The sequence below is a fragment of the Arvicola amphibius genome, chromosome 9 (genome assembly GCF_903992535.2).
Source record: "Arvicola amphibius chromosome 9, mArvAmp1.2, whole genome shotgun sequence".
Classification (NCBI taxonomy): Eukaryota; Metazoa; Chordata; class Mammalia; order Rodentia; family Cricetidae; genus Arvicola; species Arvicola amphibius.
In genome coordinates, this window is record NC_052055.2 from 89,788,265 (window position 1) to 89,811,827 (window position 23,563).

Below are 23,563 nucleotides of genomic sequence, written 5' to 3' on the forward strand. Positions count from 1 at the left end.
CAAATGAAGAGTGGGTCTTTTGATTACATATACCTTTAGATAGGAAGTTTTGAAACCAATTCGGAGCCATTTCAGAATGTGAGAGGAACATGGAAACATTCAGTCACACTGAAATATTCATTATTTTTTTCTATATGCTTCAGTTTCAGAATTCATAGGATTGTGCCAAACTCAGAATGTTTTCTTTCTGACCTGTGCTAGGCTAACCCTGCGTCCTGAAACTGAAGATCATCTTTTATATAACTGAGTAATTTGTTTCTTTCTGAACTATTTTATCTTCTTCTTAATGAAAATGTGTTTGTTGATTTTTGACTGTCTATAGTTATTTAATTAATGAAAATGTAATCACATAGGATCTGGACCCCAGTCAGCTTTATAATGTTCTGGATTTTAAACTTGATGGAGGACCTATAAAACCATGAACTCCTTTCTTTCTTCTACCAAAGAAACGGGTATATTTTTTATGTTTGGACAAAATTGAGGGGTATCCTGAGTAGTCCTCAGCTTAGCTTTAGCACTTTGTTTTTAGCAGGTTTTTTAATTTTAACCTAAAACCCCAGCCTGAATTTTTGCCAATGTGTAAATCACTTTAGTCCTTTCCTTCATGTGGGCGGTTTATAATTGTTACGGTTTCATAGTGTTTGAGCAACATTTTTACTTAAAGTATTTTGCAGAGCATTCTAACACATTTTTTAAAACTTGGAAGCAGCCACTAAAAATGTGTTGATTACACTTATTTCTGCCAAAGTAGTAAATGCTTTCTGAAAGAGTTGTCTTCAGAAGCAACATCTGAACCTGAAAATCTGTTCTTGTGTCGACAACTCCGCGTAGAAGCGGACTCGCCCACTGCAGTGGCAAGTGGTGTAGATCAGAGTTTAAGTAGCACTCCCCCTTGTACACTGGCCTCAGTTTACCCTGTAGTACCCACTGTGCTGAGACCTCTGTGAGATGCCATTGCTTCCTTGTTTTATACAAAAGGAAACTGATGCCCAGAGAAGCCACTGGTTAGGAAGGATGGGATTCACTGCACGCTGCCAGGTTCCGCAGCTGTGGTCCACTCTCCATCTCCGAACATACCTGGGTGAAAATCTTCTTGTGTTAGGAGAATGATGGTGCACTCCTTCTCTCCAACTGTGGCTTCCGTTCTTAATACTATCAAAGGTCTCACATAGAATATTTTATTCTAATACCACATGCGAAGAAACGTAATTTCTGTTTGATGGCATTTTTTTTTTCCGTCTAACTCTGTCTTAGGGTTTCTGTTGCTGTGTTAAAACATGATAACAGTGAGCAACCTGGAGAGGAAAGGGTTTATTTGGCTCACACATCTACATAACAGTTCATCATTTAGGGAAGTTGGGGCAGGAACATTGAAGCAGAAGCCCGGGAGGAACACTGCTTACTGGCTTGCTTATCCTACTTTCTTACAGGTCAACCAGCCCAGGGATTACACTACCCACAGTGAGCTCAGCTCTCCCACATCAATCCCCAAGAAAATGCCCCCAGAACCTTGCCTACAGGATAGTCAGGAGCATTTTCTCAGCTGACTGTCCTTTCCCAGATAGCTCTAGCTTGTGTCCAAATGACGAGAGACTTGTCAGCAAAGCCCATCTAAGGGGTTAAGGACTTTGTGTTCTGTGGAGGTGATCCTCTGACTAGCTGTCATTTCCACATTGGCACCGGTCTCAGATGTCAGGTCCTGTATTAGAATGAGATGGTTCATCAGTGGTAAAACTCCTAGGATGCTGTGGAATCCCTGTGGTAGAATCAAGAACACATAAGAGATCTTCAGTCACAAAACTTAGAGGTCTTATCCACATCTCTAAAATGGGTGTAGCTTCTTGAATTACATGAGGTAATGTAGGAGCAGACTGGATGCACAGTGCCCCATGGCCTTCATCCTTTCATCGTCTTTTCCTGCGGATGCAGAGAGACCCTCTAACTCTCCTCTGACGCAAAGAGCTCTGTAAGTGTTCAGGTCTTACCAAGACGTTTCCCGCTGTCATGAAACATGTACATAGCAATACGTGTGCTGCATCCTGTTCTCCTCCTCTTCATTTCTCCTCTTCTCCTTTCTTGAACCATTGTAGATCAGTGTGTTTTCTTCTTCAAATTCCAGAGGTACCTTAAAGCTTCAGCATATTCAAACAGAAATTCTCCTGTTGGGAGAAACCAGTTCTTGAAGTTACCTTTGCTTATTTACACCTTTGTAGGATTCACTTCAAAGACATTGCACACTAGAATATGAGAGAAAGCAAACAGCCCCAGAGGCAAATCTGTGTCGGGGGACCATGCTTTGACAAGTAAACCACTTACCAGGGTAGGGGCATGCGGATTAGAATGTAAAGTAAGAGGAACAGAGATAAGAAAGAATCACTAAGACTTAGGCATCTCAGCTGAATTCACTGCATACTGAATGCTGAATTTATTTTCCATACACTTTTATACCTCAATATAAAAAGGGGAAAAAAAACAAAAGACTGCATTAACATGATACAAAGGACTACTTGAACAGTTACTTGTGCCATCAAGGCATTAATTCTTGACTAAAGCATTCTGTTGTTTAGTCACCCTAAACCAAGTGTCCAGAAGACAGTCATTCCCAAGGTCAAACCCCCGTCTCAAAAGAAGGTGCGGGAGTATGCTTGTATTTCCTGACCATTGGTTGTGGAGGGGGGGGTGTCTACCTGTATGGGCCATCTTTACATCAAAAGGACTTAGCTATAACATGAGGGCCTGCTTGTTGTGGTTTCTGTCTGCCCGGTTTCCCAGCCATTTAGTCCCAAAGAAAATCACACAGAGAGTCTACATTAGATATAAACTGGTTGGCCCATTAGCTCAGGCTTCATATTAGCTCTTATAACTTATATTAGCCCATTATTCTTGTCTATGTTAGCCACATAGCTTGGTACCTTTTTCAGTGGGGCAGGTCACATCTTGCTTCTTCTGTGGTCTGGGCAGGACTGAGGGAAGAGCTTCCTTATTCCCAGAATACTCCTGTTCTTATTGCCCCATCTCTACTTCCTGTCTGATTGTCCCGCCTATACTTCTGCCTAGCTGCTGGCCAGTTAGCGTTTATTTAAAACATAATTGACAGATACAGAATTGTTCTCCCACACCACTAAGCAACCACACCCTGGGTCAGAATGTGTAGCCCTGGTTGTTGTCAACAATTTTGAACAATCTCAAACTCTCAGACCAGGTGGAAATAAGCTCATTTTTTGGGCCTCCACAGATCTGCAGGTCCGTGGAGAGGAAGGCTGTCAGTGAAGGAGGGTAACAATGCATTTATTTATTTATTTATTTATTTATTTATTTATTGTAACAATTTATTTTAGATGGAATCTCTTAGTATGTTTTCCAAGTTGGCCTTGGCTCTATGGACTCAAGTGATCTTCCTGCCTCATCACACCCAGTTTACTGGGAAGTTTTTTGGTTTTGTTTTTTAATGAACCCTCTGTCTCCTGTTTATGTGAGAAAGCCAAGTGTGTTGATGCCTCAAGGAAGGTCTGATTCTCTATGTATTAGCTGCACTGTCCCTGTTGAAATGGACATACCCCACGAGCAGGAGAGTTTGGCTGTCAATGTTGAGGTGGAACAAAGGGACGCATGCCCTGATGGGTGAGTCTCTGGAGCAGCATCTTCCCAGCAGTGGCTTCCTTTCTGTTAATACCGGAAGGTGAAGGTAATTAAGGCTATTGAGTTAGTGGTGTGCACTCTGGCTGCTGAGAAAAACAAGTTCATCACTGACACTTATAATATGTTTTTCTAAATATGAGGACAAGTTTCACTCTCAGAAACCGTAAGCTGGAATTTAAGGAACCTAGTTGCAAGCAAAACGTTAGACCCTGGGCACAGTGTCTTATTTACTTTCAGTTTGTGGCCTCCACTAAAGTGACAGCATTTCCTCCAAGTGGCTTTGCTTTCTGTCAGTTTGAATTCTGTGATTCCTTGATCTTCTTATTTATAGCCTTGCCTACAGGAAATAGCTTATGTTGCTTTTCTACTTCTTGTACACATTAGTTACTTATCAAGTTAATAAAACGTTTATAATGACATAATTATTTTTAAATATTAAAAATAAAATTGTGGTTTTTTTGCGTGGAATATTAAATACATACATGTTTTAAGTGTACACATGAGGCTAGGATAGAACTCTGTGTCAGAATACTTCCGTAACATGCTTGTGGCCTAGAACTCAGTCTCCCATAACCAAGATAAATTTAACCAAGTTAAATAAATATGAAAAATTTCAGGGAGTGTTGGAGTTTAGGGATCAGCTGTGCTACGTGCATGCCATGATGGTGACAGCTTCTGTAAAAATAGGCTCTTCCCTTTCCCGGTTGTCTGGTGGTGTTGACTGCTCAGAGGCCTTTCTCATTTCCAGATCCTGTGGCTTCACAGTGATACTGTTGTTACTCACTCCCAGCAACTAGGCCATTTAGCAATCCACTGTCAGTGAAATCCGAGAACCCAGATGTGTTAGCGGAGTTTCCAGGTTATGTCCTGTCAAGTTTGGGACTTTTTGTTTTTGGTTTGTTTTGGTTTGAAGATGAAGGTGAGGTGTAGCATCTCTACTTGGTATTGGTTCCCTGCGGGACACTTGTGCACAGTGGTCAGTCTGGAAGCTTCTACTGGAAAGCCGAGCTGACTATGATCACTTCATTTCCTACAATGGCTAAGTTTGCAAAGGTTCAAATGACAGCATACGATGTTTCTGATTTATACATGGTCTTCTCCCCCAGTCCATGCCTTTTCACCTAGTAGGCATCTACTGAATACCTACCTGAGGAGTCTGTGTTAGGCAGACTAGGAAGAGAACATTCTAAGGGTAGAAGTCACTTACAGACCTAGAGAGAGGGAGCACGTGGTACTCTCTTTTTTTCTCCCGAGATAGGGTTTTTGTAGAATAAAGAATTCACTAAGTCAGGCATGGTGTTGCATGTCTTTAATCCCTTTGGAGGCAGAGACAGGAAGATCTCTGTGAGTTCAAGACCAGCCTGGTCTACCCAGTGAGATCCTGTCTCACAGAACAAAAAAACAAGCAAACAAAAAGAATAAACTGCACCGCTCACACAGGTAGGGCAAACCCTTGGTATAGTTGGATGGCTGTTAACTAATCTGTGGGCATTTTAGTAACTGGGTGGTGCTCTTTGTAAGCCAGCGTTTGTGGGGGCTCTAGAAAGTATTTGTCTTTGATGTAGAAATCCCAAAGACTATTCTTTCCAGCTTAGAATCGTGTATCGTGGAGGAGTATATGCAGAGTGGCGGTGATGGCGGTTGCTCCTGCACACTCTGCTGTGCCAAGGCGCTGCTGCCCTGAAATAGGTTTGCTCTATGAGAAGCAAATAGCATTTTCTCATTCATTCTGTGAAGTTGGGATTTGTCCTCTTTGTTCATGTGTGAATAGCACAATGCACACAATGGTTGGGATGCATCTTTAACTCAGGTTTCTATTGCTGTGAAGAGACGCCGTGACCACAGCAGTTCTTAGGAAAGAAAGATTTAACTGGGGCTTTGCTTACAGTTACAGAGGTTTAGTTCATCATTATCATGGCAGAGAGTATGGTGGGGAGCATGGAGGGCTGCAGGCAGACAAGGTGCTGCCTACATCTTGATCAGAGGGCAACAGGAAATGGACTAAGACACCGAGTGAAGCTTCAGTAAACGAGACCTCAAAGCCTGTCCCCAAAAGTGACACACTTTCTTCAACAAGGCCACACCTACTTTAACAAGCCTACCCCTCCCAATAGTGCCACTTTCTTTGAGCTTATGGTGGCCAGTTACATTCAAACTACCACAAGGTGTTTCTGTGTGGATACACTTAATGAGTTAAAAATTTCACGTGTGAGTGGAACTAATTATATCTTGTAGTAATAATTAATTTAAGTAGAATCTAAATTTCCACAGTTGAAGCAGAAAAGTAACAGAAGCTTCTGAATTTTCACAGCTGAAGCAGAAAAGTAACAAAAGCTTCTGAGAGAATTTACTTAGTTGAAAAGTCAAAGAACATCTCCTTATGTTAAAGGCTGGTGTTAGCAGTGAATAAGAAGTTTTAAAAGCCCCATGCCAAGATATAACACAATGCCCTCAGGTTTCCATCAACAGAGAAATTCTATTCTGGAAGATGGCGGAATTTTGCTGCGGCCAGGATCATGGTAAGGCCACCTGAGCAGTGTTTTACATCAAAAGTGACACTGGAGCTTACTTGGACTTCAGGCACTGCAGTTGTTCAGGTTGAAGAGCAGCTTCTTAACCATGGGCAGAAAACATACCCCTCGCTTTGAAAGGACAGCCTGTGTGTTTAACATCACTGCTTGATTCCTCTAGTGCTTTATCTGTGAGCACAAGGACCTCCTACCCTCCCACATTTCCCTGTGTGCTGTGGTTGAAGGGACCAGGAGTGTCGAGCAAGGCTCTGTGATGCTGTGCTGAGGCATTGCAGTTCTTGTTCCTTGTTCCAGGTATGGGAGTTACTGAGGGTGAGGTTGGAGGTGAACGTGGGTATAGAGGTTGGAGATGCATCATAGTTGACAGAGTTTTTGATGGGGGCCGACTGGACAAATGATGGGGCACATCTCTGTGGTAGCAATATAGGAGTGCATGAAGGGGAAAGAAAACTCTGGTTTCAAGCACACTGAATTTTAAAGGTTGTAATGTGCATCACAGTGGTTATGGATAGCATCTGAGGCTGGCATGGAGCTCAGTGGGATCCTGTCTGCCAGAAGTTATTCTCTGAGATAGAAGGGCGTGACTTGTTTGAAGCTCATACCAAGGATGCTGAGTCTGAGTGAAAAGGAAGGACTGTGAGTTTTCCGTAGTAGGTGGAGCTGAGGATTGGGTGTGTATACACACTCAAGTGCTTAACAGTTGTGGGTATATCATTTCTGAGGAGTAGAACGAGGGTGTCCTATAATGTGAAAAGTTGAGGTCTTCGTACCCATAGGTATTGGTTTGAGAAACACACCTGCAGGCCTAGAGGAGAGTTATGGTAGTGGGGAGACCTGACACTCAAAAATGAGGAGCGATGTGAGGTCCTTAAGAGGCGTTGTTTCTCAGGGGCTGCGATTTCTGGTGAGTCTGAAGTGTGGGAGGCAGATCAGAAGTGAAGCGAGCACACATCATAGATGGGAAGGCTCAGCAGGTGATGGACAGTTATCTGAGAATGGCCAGAGAAGAGGAAAGCAAGCTGGTGGTGTGTTAGTCTTCAGGGCAAACCGTGGTTCATGACATAATTAAATGATGTGTTTTTAAATTAGAGTTTAAACATAGTGTGTGTGTGTGTATGTGTGTGTAATAGTCTGAACTAGCCTTATATGAGTGGCAGTCTAGAATTCATCTGCTGGAAATTATTTAATAACAAGACTAATTATTTTCTGTAACTGTTGCAGACCTGTAAACTCACCTTGACACCTCTCGGAGAATAGCACTCACGCCTTTACACTGGCAGCTTATCGCTGAAATGTACTGTCTTTCCTAGTTAATGGATAATTACTCTTGTAACTAGGCTGGCCCAGAATGTTCTTCAGTCAGCTAGAAACAGCAGAAACAATCCTTGATACATTGAGAACTGGGGAAAATAAATTTGAGGTGCAGGGTTTTTCTCCTCCCTTTTAAAAAGGAATAACAACAGAAATAAAATAAAACATATTCAATGTGTATTTCTTGTGTTCCAGGTGTTAATAAACCATGCTTATGCTGAATAAAATATCCAACATACACTGAGCATGTATTTCTTGTGTGCAAGACATGATCACACCATGCTAATTTGAAATTCTCATACAGAATGTAATAACTTTCATACTGTTACAGGGAGGGAACATTCTTAAACAGCTGCATGACTTGAGTATGTAATCATGAAGAAGCAAATTGGTGTGGGCTGTGTCACTAAGTCATCTAACATAATTATGTCTCAGTATTCTCGGAAGTAATTAAGTAGAAAATAGTGGTAATTGTTTTCCACATGTAAAATAAAAACATAATTCTTCTGTATGTTATGTGGTATGTCTATGTACATAATTCTTTCCCATGATGTAGAGGTTAGCACAAGTTCCTAGGGAAGATGATTAAAATGGAGACAGTTCTTCTCTTTCCAATCCCAGACATTTAAAGGCCAGTGTGGCAGACTTTGCTCAGCTTGGAGCTTTACCAGGCTGACTGCCCTGTAGAACCCTAGGTGTAGAGGGAGTGAGGCCCTACCTTCATCTACAACAACAGTAGACAAGGTAGTATCTGCCAGCCTGGGAAGAACTCTTGTGCTGCAGCCTTTGTTCCTTGGGTCCTTGGATTGGCCACGCTCCTCCCTGGCTGTTGTAGCTGGGAAGAGTAAGAAAGGGGCTTGGCCCTGTCCTGCTCTCCACTTTCAGTTGCTTGCTCTCTGGGTTCTTTGTTGTGTTTATAGTGTCTTAGTAAGATTTTAGATGGAAAGAGGCCTTCAACCTTGTCATCAGCGCCCTACCCCCTTATTTGATAGATGAAGAAGCTGGCTCTCAAACCAGAAGCAGATCTCATTGCTCTGATTTGGGCCTTTGTTTCTGTTGCAGATGGGTTTGTGATGATCACACACACACACACACACACACACACACACACACACACACACCTCCTTATTTGCAGATCTCTTCCAGGTCCTGGCTTGCTTCCTGTTCTTCATCTCTTGGTGTCAGACATTTCTCTGGTGGAGGGAACAGTCACATATTGATGTTAATCCCAACTGTGAATCTACTGGGGAGTCCCTGCTGAAGTCACTTTGTGCCCTGAGTAGTTAGCACCATGCCAAGAAGGACGCAGATGAGAGAGTTGCTCTTGGGACAGTGTGTACCATGGAGCCCCGTGCTCTTTTCTGTCACTCAGTGGAAGGGGCTCTTGGAGAACAATGCAGATCCCTGCCCTGTTTTGTCACTTAGTGGGAAGGGGCTCTCAGAACTGTGCAAATAAAACACACATGGAAGTTCTGCTAAAACTGAACAAGGAGCTCCAAATAATTTATAGGCTGTTAGCCAGAAATGTTGCAGAATATAGTTAAAAATGAGAGAGAGCATCGCGCCCTTATTCTTGACATGGACTATTTGTTAGATCGAATAGTACATGGAGTAATTTATGACTTTTACTTCTGACCTATTTTCATCTGGAAAAAAAAATTCACTTAAGTTGTTTTAAGAGATCTCACTAGCAAAGAATGTAGAATTGTTTTAATAATGTTAAGTTTTGATATAACACAAAAGCGGGTTAACGCCGCTACCCCGTAGCATGCAGACAAACCTGCAGGGCAGCTTCTGTTGGGTTAGCATGAGGGTCACCACAGCGTGTTGTGTTACCTTTGCTACCTAGTTTGTGGTGTGCCACTAAATAAATTTAAACAGTACAATATAGTTACCCTGATCTCTGTGTGTGTATAAACATACAAATAAAATGAAGCTTTTTTAAAATACACTATATTGACTACAATAATTAACTAAAAAGATATTCGGGAACAACTGTATAAAAGAATGGGTAAAAAGCAAGTTGTTGATTTGAGGTGAGAACTCTAATTAATTCTCAGGGTAAAACAGCACGAATGTATTTGTCTAGCATCTGCTAAATAGTGAAGGCTTTAATAAGGAAATGCATTGTAGCACAAATTTTAATTGGTCTTAATAATAATAAAAACTTGGTGTCAGCTATTGAGGTGAAAGCTGAAGGATCAGAGAAACAGAGCAGCCAGCCACTAGAGTTCTTAGCCGTACCAATGTTCAGACCCAAGGGGCGATCGTGTCCCTATGTATTCAGGCCTCAGACTGAATGCCCTGAGCCTTTGTCTCCGCCCACCTTATTCCTTTCTCTGCCCAGCCATATCACTCCTTTTTTTCACCTCCCTAGTGCTGGGATTAAAGGCATGTGACCCCAAGAGCTGGGATCACCTGTGTGTGAGCTCTGTTTCTCTTTTAGACAGATTGTATCAATCTCATGTAGCCCAGGGTGGACTTGAACTCACAGAGATCTGTCTGCCTCTGTCTCCCGAGTGCTGGGATTAAAGGTGTATGCCACCACTGCCTGGCCTCTATGGCTAACTAGTGGCTTAGCTCTGAACTCTGAGCTTCAGGCAGTCTTTATTTGTTATAGCATAAATAAAATACCAGCGCAATGCATTAAACAGAAGTTCAACAATTTGCTTCAGATAGAAGAATAAAAGCTCCAGCTGTATTTTCATATTTTGTGTGTTAGCATGCTGTCGCATGAAGATTTCTGGGGATTCTGTTTTACTTGTCTCTCTTACAATTCATTGCACCGCCTCAGTTTGGAGTGCTCTGAATCCCTCTGCGTGTTAGGGTTTTGTTGTTGTTTATCCTTGTAAAATCTGTGTGATTTACACTTAAAAATAAATTGGATGATTTTAATTTGGACACAGATAAGTCAAATCCAGAAGCCTGCTTGAAATTCAGTTTTCCTCTGTAAAACAGGGGAAATATATTTAGTATAAAAATCAAGAGTTGCAAGGATCAAAGAAAATAGGATGTAAGTACTTGGGACATAGTAGATTATTACTCTCTCAGCTTCCTTCCTTCCTTTCTTCCTTCCTTCCTAATGATTTAATGCTTCTGTTATATTTAGATATCAGACATCCATGTAACTGGAGAGTCAGAGGACATGTCTGCGAAAGAAAGGTTGCTCCTGTGGACACAGCAGGCAACAGAAGGTTATGCTGGAGTACGGTGTGAAAATTTCACTACCTGCTGGAGAGATGGGAAACTATTTAATGCCATCATTCATAAATACAGGTATGGAATCTGTGTGTTTTCCCTAATGTAAATATGTCATTCTTTCATTTCTAACATTTTAAGTAACATGTTACTATTGCAAAAGCAGTTCCTGTGCATAGCAGTAAGTCAAGATAAAATGGAAGACAGTGTAGGCCCACTGCGGAGTTAGTTCTCTAAACTGTAATGCATGTGTACACACAGAGACAGAAACATACGAAGATGGACAGACATACAGACACGCACGCACACACACAAACACACACACACACAGGAACATGACCGGTAGACAGAGAACAACAGAGCTGTATTATGTCTGGATTTTTTTCTACAGTTTAGCAGGTATGAAGCTCTCGTGCCTACAGTCTGCAGGTCAATGATCTAGATTTTATCTATAGGGAACTGATGAGTAGAAAAGCAAAGGTTTATAGTTCACAGGCTTAACAACCCATGAATTTCCAAGTCATATCATTTTGTCATTCTAAGGGGTGGCTGGACAGCTGATCTGGGCTTGGTGAACCGTTTTCTTATGAAAATGATTAACTCTTACTGTTAGCATTCAAATTAACACTGAGCGTGTAGCGTTGTTCTACTCAGTAATTCTCACACCATCCTCCCTTGTCTCCATAGTTACACGTGAAGTCAAGACACTGGGTAGATATTTGCCTAGTCACAAGACTAGCAGGTGGTGGACTTGGGATTCAAACCTGGCAGGCTGACTCTTGAGTCTGTGCTTTTACTATCTCGCTAGAAATTAAATTCACAGAAAATGTTTATTGAAAACTATGGGTTTAACCTCAATTATTTTCCTTGATTTTACAAAGAATGTGTCATATTGAAGAACTAAATACAGTCACAAATATGTTAAGTCTAAGCTATAACCTTACTAAACTGAAAAAGGTATTGACTATAATAAAAATTATATAAAACAGTAATGAACTCTTCATGGGTCCACACTCAACAATGTGTATTTTTAAACAGTCTCATAGCCTCCTTCCTTGATGAAACAACTTTGGGATAGAGGTGGGTGGAGGTTGCTGAACTAGGAAGAAAACCTGGGTCAACCTGCCTGCCCTTGTCTAGGATACAGTGCAGACACTGAGTCGCGCGGTGGCACAAACATATCCCTGCCTGTCCCAGGCATTCAACACTGGAAGACTGTGGAGCTCTTTCTCTGAAACCTTTTAGGTAGTATAACAGTTTTAGAGACTAGCTTTTCTAAAATCATCTGCTTTAAAATTATTGATACCTGTATTGGCCATGGTAGCCCATAAAGGCAGCATTCAAGAAGCTGACTTTGAAACAAGCCTGGGTTCCATAGCTAGACCTTGCCTATAAAAAAAATAGGTAGATAGATGGATAGAATAATCTCCCCCTCTCATTCTCTGAAATCTGTCTCTTCAGTACTCATTAAGGATTATATGAGTAAATTGGCATCCATATGTATTTTTTCTAATTACTGAAATAAGTCACTGTACATCAGAGATCCTAAAAATTTCAAGAAAAATTAAATTGACTGTCATTGCTTGTGGTAAGAAATGGGATCTTTTTAAAGGCAACGTCTTATTGTGTGAGTGTTTTGTGTTTCTAACCACTAGCTTGCCTGGTACCCTTGGAGAACAGGGTTGTAAACCTTTGTGTGGGCTTAGGTCCTCTGGAAGATCAACAGCCTGATCAGAACCACTGAACCATCCCTCTCCATCCCAGACATTGGGATTGTAGTTCTTTTTCTCCTCTAGAATTCCTGGTAAAATTGAATTCAGCTCTAAGCTCTCCAGGTCTCTGTTGCTGAAGTTATTCTGTGTCCCATACTTGGTTTCTTTTGCTAAAAAAAAGCTTAAGTCTGTAAGAGGTGTTTTAAAGCTTTGGGGCCTTTCTTTTTTTTTTCTCATTTAATTTTTTTTTATTAAAAAATTCCGCCTCCTTGGGCCTTTCTTAAGAAAGCAACTGAGTGTGTGTAAGAACTAAACAGACTTGACTTGCACATATTTCTTACTTTATTCAAAGTTTAGATTATTTTTTTAAACATTTATTCATTTATTAAGTATACATGGTTCTGCCTGCATGCATGCCTGCACTCCAGAAGAAGGCACCAGATCCTATTATAGGATGGTTGTGAGCCACCAGGTGTTTGCTGGGAATTGAACTCAGGACCTCTAGAAGAGCAGCCAGTGCTCTTAACCTCAGAGCCATCTCTCAGTCTTATTTCTTACTTCTTAATACCTTAATTTACTCCAAAGACCAAGGAGACAAAGTCATAAACAAGGAAAGTAGCAACATAAGTGGGTTTTTAGATATTAACAGTCATGATAATTTAAGAGCAGTTGGTTTTACTTATCTGTTCCCATACAATTTTAATGGTTTCATCTCTTGTATTTATTTGGATAAGAAGCTTTACTATTTTAATTGATTTCATTTTGCTTTAGTAATAAAACTTAGCTGAGCTAGCATGTGGACTTGTTTTCTGAGCAAATAGATAGCTGTTGGAGGACCATCAGAGACAGGGATGACAGCAGTGGCTGGGGTAGATGGCTGAGGTGGCTGGGGTAGATGGAGACTGTTTGTAATGTAGATCAGGTTCTCGCACCCTAGGAAGAATAGGGGTTAAAAATAAAAATATGTCTTTCCAAAGTAAGCAACTATTACTTCACATGTTGATTTAGTAAGATTTTCATATACAATATCTAAGGATTTAGAAATATTGATCTGTCATAAAAGCAGAATCATAACATATTTCTAAGCTTTGACATTATATACAGAGCAATAGGTTTCCTTATGGTATTTTCAACATGCTTTGGTTTTGTTGTACACACACACACGTTCAAAATTTTGGATTAATATAAACTATTTTGTGAAAAGCCACTGGTCAAGTAAATTGTTTTAGGTAGTCTACCATAATTTTTATGAGAATTGTATCTAGAATATTTGAAAATAAACAGGTTTGCTAACCTAAGTAAACAGTATGTTATTAACAATTCAGTATCCTAAAATTTTTACATAGGTTAGCTTTCTAATTTTTATCTCCAAAGAACTATTATACAAAATTAAATGTAGAGGAATTTTAAAGGTAACATTGATTTTATACATTAAAACTGTCCACAGAGGTAAAAAGAACATAGTTTTAGAAGATAAGCACTCACGAAACACATGCAGACCATGTACATAGATGTTTCTGCTCCAGCAGAAATCTGTATTACAATAAAAATAAATATTTTAGTTTCAAAAAAAATTATCAAGCTGGGCTGTGGTGGCATACACCTTTAATCCCAGAACTTGGGAGGCAGAGGCTGGTGTATTTCTGAGTTTAAGGCTAGCCTGGTCTACAGAGTGAGCTCTAGAACAGCCAGGGCTACAAACAAAAAAGTCTCATTAAATAGCTGTGCCTTCGTTTTTATCATTAATAAAAAATGTTCAAGTGCTTTTTAATATGCTCAACATTGTATACCTTTTAAGAAATAATGAATGTGACTGTTCTGGATTTTTGCCATTACTGACATAATTTCTATGTCCTAACAGTTTTAAAAGAAGGAAGTGTTGACCTGAGCAATGCAGTCGTGTGTCCTCAAAGTCTAATGAGAGCTAGCAGAGATCCATGGAAATGCGTGCGTGTCTGGAACTGCCAACCCAAGCTTTTGTTTCCTGTAAATTATTGAGGGACAATGTTAGTTGCTTAATTTAGAATTAGCTAACAATGAAAACATGTAATATGTTAAAGAACAATTAAAAATTAAAGCATATTAAAATACTTGGCTTACGTAAGAGCAAAATCACAAATTCTATCATGTTAATATGTCATGTTATCTGGAAGAGATAAAGAGCCTAGATTATGGTCCAGGTAACAACAATGAGAAAGTAGGGAGATTATAAAGAACAGGGAGATTAAAAAGAAAATTTGGGGTTTTTATTGAATAGATTACGGGTAAATTAATTTCCCACAGTTAAATGTTGTTAGGAGATTTTGTTGCTGTTCCCGGTTCCTTCAAGGAACTTCTGCTTGTTACATTCGGTTTTCAGCGGAAAGAGTTGAAATAATAAAAATGGCATATGCCTGCCTGTTTTGTGTGTTCAGTTCAAATAACTTGAACGCTTTGACTATAGTAAGATCTTGGGAGATTTGAAACACTTCTCCCCATTAATAAGCTCAGAACTTTGTTGCTCAGAAGAATAACAGTGACGTCTGGGTTTGGTGAGTTTGGATGAACAGATTGTTGCAGGAGCATTTCCTGAGTAGGGGGTGTGAAGAGTTAGTGAAGAACCACTAGCCAGCGCATCCCGCGTGTTCTCTAACAGGGTGAGAGTTAGGGTGGAGGCGCAGAGTACCCTGCTGACATTCCTCAGAGGTGGAGGGAGAGCTCCAGCCTTGCTCCGGCCCTAGGTATGCTCTGGTCTCTATCCAAAGGAGATAGAGCTCTGACTGAGTGCTTGAAGTTCTGCCCTTGAGCTAACTTCAGCCAGTCTCTCTGGACTTCCTGAAAGCCAGGTTCCACACAGCAGCCCGTCGATGCATTCCCTCAGGATGCCAGAGAGCTTGGAGAAATGCAACTTGGCCCTGCAGAGCAAGGTGGAAAAACTCAGGATCTCAGGGCCAGAAAGCTGGGTGCGGGGGTTCATTTCCACTTACTAGTTTCTGCTTGTCCTGTTCCTGTTTTAATTTATCCATTCATTTATTTCAATCTCCTGCAGAGTCTCTGCATTCTTTCCATGGGCATGTTTTAAACATATTAGCCAATTAAAACTGGGAAATTTAGGCAATAGCTTACAAGAGCGTGTCCTTTAAACTACTTTCTAATTAAGGACATGATTTAGTATTAATTATTTTGCTCATAATTTGCATTTTCAATTAAAATTTATTGGGACTGCTATGCTTCATCATATTAAAAGTTTAACAGTCTTTTAATTGGGTAAGCCCCCCCCCCGCCCTCCCCCTCCCCCGCCTGTGGTCAGAGTCATTTGTTTAATCATATGACCTGCAGGCTGGTGAGTCACTCTCAGTCTTGGATTCTGTCACTCCTTAGAAACTGAACCGGATTGGACTGGTTCAGTGCTGGGAGGAGGCCCTCCAGGGGCTGAAATGTTCTCAGAGGAAGGTGGTTTAGTGTTGACTGGCAGTTCCTTTCCCTCTGTCCTCAGGCTGAGTCCTGACACAGGAGGGTATGTGTACACACCTGGGTGTTACAGGCTCTGCTTCCTGTGGCCAGAAACGCTGTTCTGGTCGTTACTAGAACCAAAACCAAACAGCAACAGCAAAAGTATTTCATTTTGTAAAGCCAACCAAATCGTTCATTTACAAAATGAACGTTGTGCTCAGAGGAAAAAAAATGGTCACTGCTAACTATTAACACATTTCAAGCCCTTAAAGAGCCAGTGTGCACTGCATGGAAAAGATTTCGTTTGTGTCCAAATAAGGAACATGGCTTAGTGGCATAAATCTGGTTGCCGTTTTTATTGCATCTATTTTTACACGTAATTTGGGGGGTATAGTTTGGCAAATAAGTATCAGAGGAAATTCCAGCCTGTTTTATTTTGTTTCTGTGTTCCTTTCCCTCTTGCCCAGACTAATCCACAGAGATGCCCAGTGACGAGCCTTGGGTTAGGAAGGAAACAGATCCTTAAGGATGTGAAGTCAGCGGACACCTTGTTCTGCTGCTTCCATTCTTGAGACAGAGCACTGAGGTGATTCATGGCCATACCAGGAGGGTGACCTGTGCAGCTGCCCCGTAGGAGCCTTGAAATCTACAGTATACACTTCTGACATAGGCCCCCACTTTTCTTCTATCTGTGATTTCCCTTGAGGTGCCACATAGTATTCTGTTCTGTGAATAGAACATAGTTTATCTAAAATGCATAATTAATGGACATTTTTTGGATTTTGCCATCAAAATACTGAATTTAACTTTGTGTGCTGGGCAAATGTGTGGATCTGTGTAGAATAAGGTCCTGGGTCTGTATTGTTTCCCTGCCATGAGGCTTTTGAGAAAGAAGTGTGTCTCGATTTTTAGTTGTATTCTGCTAGGTCTGTGAACCTAGTGTCCCATTCTCCACTTTACCTCTTTACTCACCAAATTATTTATATTGATTTCTTAAAAACACACCAAAACTGGCGTCATAGGCATGTTTTTCTGTGTTTGATGTTCACGGCGTTCTTCAAAACACAGGTCTATTGTGAGCTGAGAGGAGGAAAGGGAATTAGGCAGGACACTTCAGAGTGACGTGGCTACTTAAAAAGCTGGAATGCTACGCCTGGGCAGGTGGCTTGGTGGGTAGAGGTGCTTGCTGTGAAAGCAAGGTGACCTGAGTTCAAATTGCCAGTACCCACACGAAAGTGAGGCATGGCTGCAGGTGCCAGTGACCCCAGCATGAGGTGATGGAGCCTAGCTGAAATGGTGAGCTTCCAGCTTAACGAGAGTCCGTCTTAGAAAATAAGGTGGAATGGGATAGAGGAAGACGCCCAGTATCCTCTCAACTTTCACACGTGTGTTCATCTGTACACACGCATGCACACGAGCACAGACACACACACATACACACACACACACACACACACACACACACACACACTCGGATGCCAAAAGTAGAGGCTGCCGTGGTCCAATACAAGCATGCAGTGCCTGAGTTTCAGGCAGCCTGTGGCAATCACTAGTCCCCCTTCTCCCTGTGTGCTCTCCTTGAGCCTGTGACAATAGAGCACCTACTGGAGAGCCCCGCTGGATGCTGACCCAAGCCTTGCTGTCTCTGAGCTCCTTTCTTCATCCTGCTTCCCTTCAGTGTCCTCTTTCCCCAGAGGAGCCTGCTAGGCCTGGGTATCCTTCCCTGGGCCCGTTTGCTTCTCAACTTCTTGGCTTTGACTTGTTTAGAGGTTCATAGTCTCATCTTACTGTGTGATGTGAAGTAATTGAAGTTGTTACTTTTAATACAGTGAAAGTAAGTTGATTCTCACCTCCCTGTTTGGGGGAGGTTTGGGGTTTTTTAGTCTCTTAAAGATTAAGATCTGAGCAGTTCACTTAACCTGCAGGTACTAGAAGGAGGTCCTTCTTGGTTAAAGCCAGCAATTTTCTCTGGGCCTATTCAGGTTTAGGAGACAGTATGAAAATGAGTTGCTGATTGTAATTGTTTAATTACCTTTTAATTATCACAATTGCTAGATTTTAATCTTGACATACCAACAAAGCTTCACTAAATTAGAGTGCTCCTAATCTTTGCTCTCTGCCTTGTTAATAGAGTAGTACTTTGTAGCGGAGGGGGGGGGGGGAGGGAAGGTAGAATATTTGAAATAAACACCTAGTTTTGAGAACAAGAGAAAACTATCTTCATATCCTGTTGCTACCTAGGAGTTCTTGGCCTTGATTCTTTCAATATTATGCGTGCCCAAATATGTGCATAAAGGGATGCCTACACCCTTGTTACATAACTCCGTGTGGTTCTTCTGCAAGCCATGTTTATTTGCTGGGGGACAGGGGAGGAGACAGCTTACAGACCTTGGGGGGATGGGTGGAGAGGGAAGGAGGTGAGGCGCTTATTGCTCCAATAAGAACAATTAGAGTGTGTGAAGTCTGAACATGCTTTGATCCGAACAGTCATCTTCAGGAATTTGTTATGGTAACTGCTGTGCTGTCTCGGGAGGAGTGAGGCATAGGGAATGCATGTGCTTACTGTGTGATCTGTTGAAAAGATGATGTTATGTAACATGTGCTGCGGGACGTGTCTTTGTGGGGAATATATTCTCCAGCAGATCTGTGTTAAGACTGGAGTCTGGGAAATTGCAGTGGGGGTTTTCTTTGTCTTTATATCAAAACTTCATAGAGTGAATCTCTTCTTTGCAAACTGCTGATTGTGTGTTATTTTTCTTAGCAAAGCCTGCTCCTGCATGAGCCCAGCCGTCTGCCTTGCCTGTGCTTGTCCTTAAGCTGTGATGCACACCGTGGAATGTCACACGTCAGAGGAGAGTCTGAGTGGGAGCAGGCTGGATGACTATTAGTCTCCCTGCCTGTTGTATTACTTCTTCCTCTGTTCCTCACCTAGTTACCCTTAACAGATGAGCTGGTGTCTGCTCTCAGGAAAAGTAGACACCAGCAGGTATAAAGATTTTATTCTTTCTTCTGGATATATCCCCACCTACTTGCACCCATCTTCATCTCTTGTGCTCCTGTGAAGCACAGCTATCGTCTTCCACCTGTCTGGTGCCCCCGCTGCTGTGCTGTGACGCCTCTCTGCCTTTCCTCTCACCTCCTTTTTCTTGGGTTGTTTGACTTTTCCCTCCAGTCGATCTTTCTCAGTGGATTTTAAGTATGTTGGTAGTTTCTGCCAGCAAAAAATCTATAGACGTGTTCTTCTACAACCCCATTATGTGTGTGTGTCAGCATGTGTGTGTGTGTTATAGGGGTGCTTTTTTTTTTCATTCTCAACTAGTCTTTTTGGAAGAGTTATCTGTCTTCATTTTTTCTCTTGATACTTATTTTTCCACTGTGCTTACTCTGAATCTGATTCCATAATCCTCTCCAACACTTGTAGGGCCTTGGGTGACTTCCACGTGGTTAACAGGTCTGGTCTTACTTGTCAATGTTTGGCCTCTTGAGCGTTCATTTCTTCTCTCTTAGCTGCTGTATTGGACTGTTTTCACTGTTGTGGGTCCGGCCCCCTCCCTTCCCTCTTTTCTCTCAGCCATATTTACAGCTTTAGTTACTGCAATCTGCATTACAGAACAGGGTGCTGTGGGTATGATCTTCTGGTCCCTCTTCCTCTCCCCATCTCTGCCATTCCTCTGCAAGCCACCATGTTCTCCAACCTTGATTTCCAACCCAAATTCTATGATGATATCTGAACCATTTTAAATTTCCTTGTCTGATCTCAGACCTGATCTTTTACTCTCTTTTTATAATCCTACATAACACACTTTAATGGCTTTCTGTAGTTCCTAGGGGAAAAAGTTTGCAATCCTGTAAGAGGTTCCTGATGTGCTCCACTCTCCACAACCTCCCCCCACCCCCGCCTGTTCTCAGCATCGCGTTACCTGGAATGTGGTCAGTTAGGTTAAATCCCATGTAAGCGAAGGAGTAGACTTGGTGCTGTGTTAGGAAGAGCTGTGTATCTGCATGCCCAAAGCATCCAGTTACCTCTTCTCCCGGTGCGTTTTCATGACACTGTTCTGTGACAACAGGTGCATCCTAGCCTGTGTACATTATTCTTCCTGCTTGGTTTACACCTGCTTTCTCCCAAATCCTCTTGAGACCTTGGGAAACCCACGTGGGTTCTTGAGCCTTGGCCCAGCGGCAGATGGGAATCCCCTACCTGCCACAGCCACCACATTTCCCAGTGCTCCATGGGAGTAACTGGAATTCTAGATGGTTTTGTTCCAGCTTGTGGAACTCCTGATTTTCGCTGTAGTAAGTAGAGTTGTGTATTATGTGTATCCTAAGGAAACAGAACAGACCAGGTTGAGATCACAGGACACCTACATCGAAGCTCTGTGTTTTTTGTTGTAGTTATTGTTTTTCCTTAACATGGCCTTCTTTCTCAATATTAAATTTGTCTTTCAATAAGTAAAAGCCCAATGAATAAGAGATTCATAAGATGTCCCCTCTTAGCTATTTTTCAGTGAGGCATAGGTGGCATTAAGTACATTGTTGTGCAACCATCACCACCTTCCATGTATAGACCACTTCATCTTGTGTGACCCCGTTTCTATTGCAGTGATGCTAAAACACCCTGACCAAAGCACCGGTAGTGAAAGGGTTGGTTTTAGCCTGCAATCTAGGTTATATATAGTCCAGCATTTCAAGGAAGTCACAGTGGCAGGCTCCTGTGGTAGCCAGCCACATCTCATCTGTGCTTGGGAGCAGAGAGAATACGTGCAGATGTGCTTGGTGCTCAGCTTGGTCTCTTCACTCCTGTACAATCCAGGACCCAAACCCGGCAAATGGTACCATGTTCCTTTAAGCTGGGTCTTTCCACACCAGGGAAGCAACAAAGACAGTCCATCCCGGCCACCCCGTACCCCTCCCAAAGACACGCCCTCAGGCCAACCCAATCTAGACAGCCCTGCACTGAGACTCTCTTCCCAGGAGAGCAGTTATGTCAAAGGGACAAATAAAAGCAACCATTGTGACTTCACCCCTTATCAACCTGGCACAGAAAATACCACTTTAAGCTATAACCTTTCACCTTCAATCTCAAAAATCTCATGTTTGTTTGTTGTTTGTTTTTATAAAATATAGTCTCCCTTTAAAAGTCCCGGAAGTCTTTAAAAACCTCAACACTTTAAAAGTCCTGTCTCATAACTGTGAGCTCCTGTTATCAAAAACAAGGTAATTATTTCCAAAATGTGTTGGCACAGAGTAAATAAATACTCTTACTCCAAAAGTGAAGAAGAGGTACATAGGAGCAATCAGATCAAAAACAAAAGGAAAATTCAGCAGTACAAATGGCAAACCTGGATGCAGCTCCACTGTTGCCTTCTGGGGCTTATAAGGTAATCAGCTGGGCTTCAAAGGGTGACTCTGCCCTCTGCCCCTGCCCACCTGCAGCATATGCAGCTGTCCGTTTAGGCTCAGGCAGGCTCCATTCCCAAACACCTGAGGTTCTCCTTGGCCAAACCCACAGCCCTGGTATCTGCAATGTCCAGAGTCTCCATTCCAACAGAAGCTTCGCCTTCCCAGCTTCATGTTGCCGACTCTCAGGGCCTCTCCTCAGGGACTCCCAGAAGTTCCAGGCCCTGCTGCTCTCCACAGCCATCCTCAGTCCTGTGTCCTTTGTGCCTTTAAAATCAGTACCAGGCAGGCTTTGCTTCTGATATCGTCCAATACTGATGCCAACGCGAGTTGTAGGCTGGTCTTAGCCCACAGCCATACCAGTTTGTGTGCTGATATATATATATATATATATATATATATATATATATATATATATATATATATATATATATATATATATATATATGTATATATATGTATGGGTGATTGCAAACATTTTGTCTAAAGTGATTGATTTTTAAAAATTGGTACTATACAGACTTTTAAATATTAATTTTATTCAGACACTTGAGGTTATGGCAAGAACCATTTCTCTTTTATTTCTGTTACTGTGATTAACACCATGGCCAAAAGCAACTGGGGGCGGGAAGGATTTATTTCATCTTATAGTTTACAGTCCAGCATTGAGAGTAATCAGGGAAAGACCTCAGGGAGAGGCCATGGAAGGACGGTGCTTACTGGCTTGCTCTCTGTGGCCTGTTCAGGCAGCTTCTCATACCACTCAGGAACACCTGACAGGGATAGCGCCACTCAGAGGAGGCTTGGTCCTCACATATTAACCATTGATCAGAAAAAAATGCCCCCACAGTCTCACTTACGAGCCAACCTGATGGAGGCAGTTCTCAGTTAACATTGCCTGTTCCCCGGTGATTCTAACTTGTGTCAAGAAAAAAAAAAACTAACCAACTAGTGCTCTTTTTTACATCCATTTTTACTTTATATTTTTATAGTAAATTCAGGTTATCAAGCATGTATAGAATTAGTTTGCTCTTTTTTTAAGACAGAATCTCACTGTAGCCCTGACTGGCCTAGAACTCTGTACCTAGACCAGACTGGCCTTATATAAGAGATCTGCCCGTCTTTGCCTCCTGAGTGCTGGAATTTAACTGTGCACCACCACATCTGGAATTTAACTGTGCAGCACCACATCTGGCAAATTTGCATTTTCTCATTGCACTTCAGCGGGAGTTCATGTCGTTTTGATCTTATATTTTCAATTTAAAATTTATATCATTTTCTCATGTCTTTATGTCATTTCTCATGTTGTAATGACTTCTAAAAGAAAAGATGAGGATTATACTTTAAAAAGTATAATCCATGATGACTGGGTCATAAGATAATAAAAACAATTGAGAGTGTGTCCATAAAAAACACTTTCCTACAAAAAACATACATCGTGTTTTTGTCAGGATTGCTTTATATTGCTAGGAAAATTGCCTATAAAATGGGACTTCCCAGCGTCTTAGAGTGGAATGTAGGAACACATTGCTTTTGTGTGCCTGCAGTGTGGTCTGGTGCCCTTTTGAACTTAAACCAGGTTGAAAATGAAATTCCTGCTAACATTCCACAAAAGTGAGATGTTAGCTTTACAATGGGAATAAGTGTCTCTCCAGTGAGTGGAAAGCCTCTGAATTTCTTTGTGTGTGTGGCATGCATGCATGGGTATGCGTGATGTGTGCGGTATACAGGTGTGTGCCCTTGAGCCTCATGTAGAAACCAGAGCAGGGTCTAGAGTGTCTTCTATTGGAGTCTGCTTTTCTGCCTTTGAGTCCGGGTCTCTCCTGAACTGAAGCTCACTGCTGGCCAGCCACTCTCTTGGGATTCATCTCTCTGCCACCCAATGTTGATATTATATGGAAGCCGTCTCTCTGCCACCCAATGTTGAGAGTATATGAGATCCATCTCTCTTTGCCCTCCAATGCTGAGATTATATGGGATCCATCTCTGCCACCCAATGCTGAGGTTATAGACACACAAAGCCATGCCCAGCTTTTTATTTGGGTGTTGGGGAATTGGACACAAGCACTCAGATGGGCAAAGCAAGTACGTTTTTCCACTGAGGCATCTCTCTAGCCCCAAACAGATGAAATTTTAAAGACCCGGCGTTACCTGATGAGATTGCCAGGAGAGGAGGAGGTAGATAAGACACAGCACAAGCCTCTGGGTGCTACAGGCATAGGAGGAAGGCCACTGAAAGGCTAGCAGGGCCAGCCAAGCAGGGTAGCAGTACAATTTTGAAGACTCCTAAGGTCTTTGTTTTTCCCAGTGGCTTTATCTACTATACACTTTTAGTAGGGGCCA

At 41.9% G+C, this 23,563-nt stretch overlaps 1 protein-coding gene across 2 annotated transcripts in view; it reads left to right on the forward strand.

The window, feature by feature from the left end:
* Window positions 1-23,563, forward strand: part of Dst (dystonin) — a 391,633-nt gene that overhangs the window by 208,479 nt on the left and 159,591 nt on the right. For both annotated transcript variants that reach the window (XM_038342010.2, XM_038342008.2), the window contains exon 9: window positions 10,591-10,757. In XM_038342010.2, coding sequence (XP_038197938.1) covers window positions 10,591-10,757 — 167 coding nt within the window. The remainder of the gene's footprint in view (window positions 1-10,590; window positions 10,758-23,563) is intronic.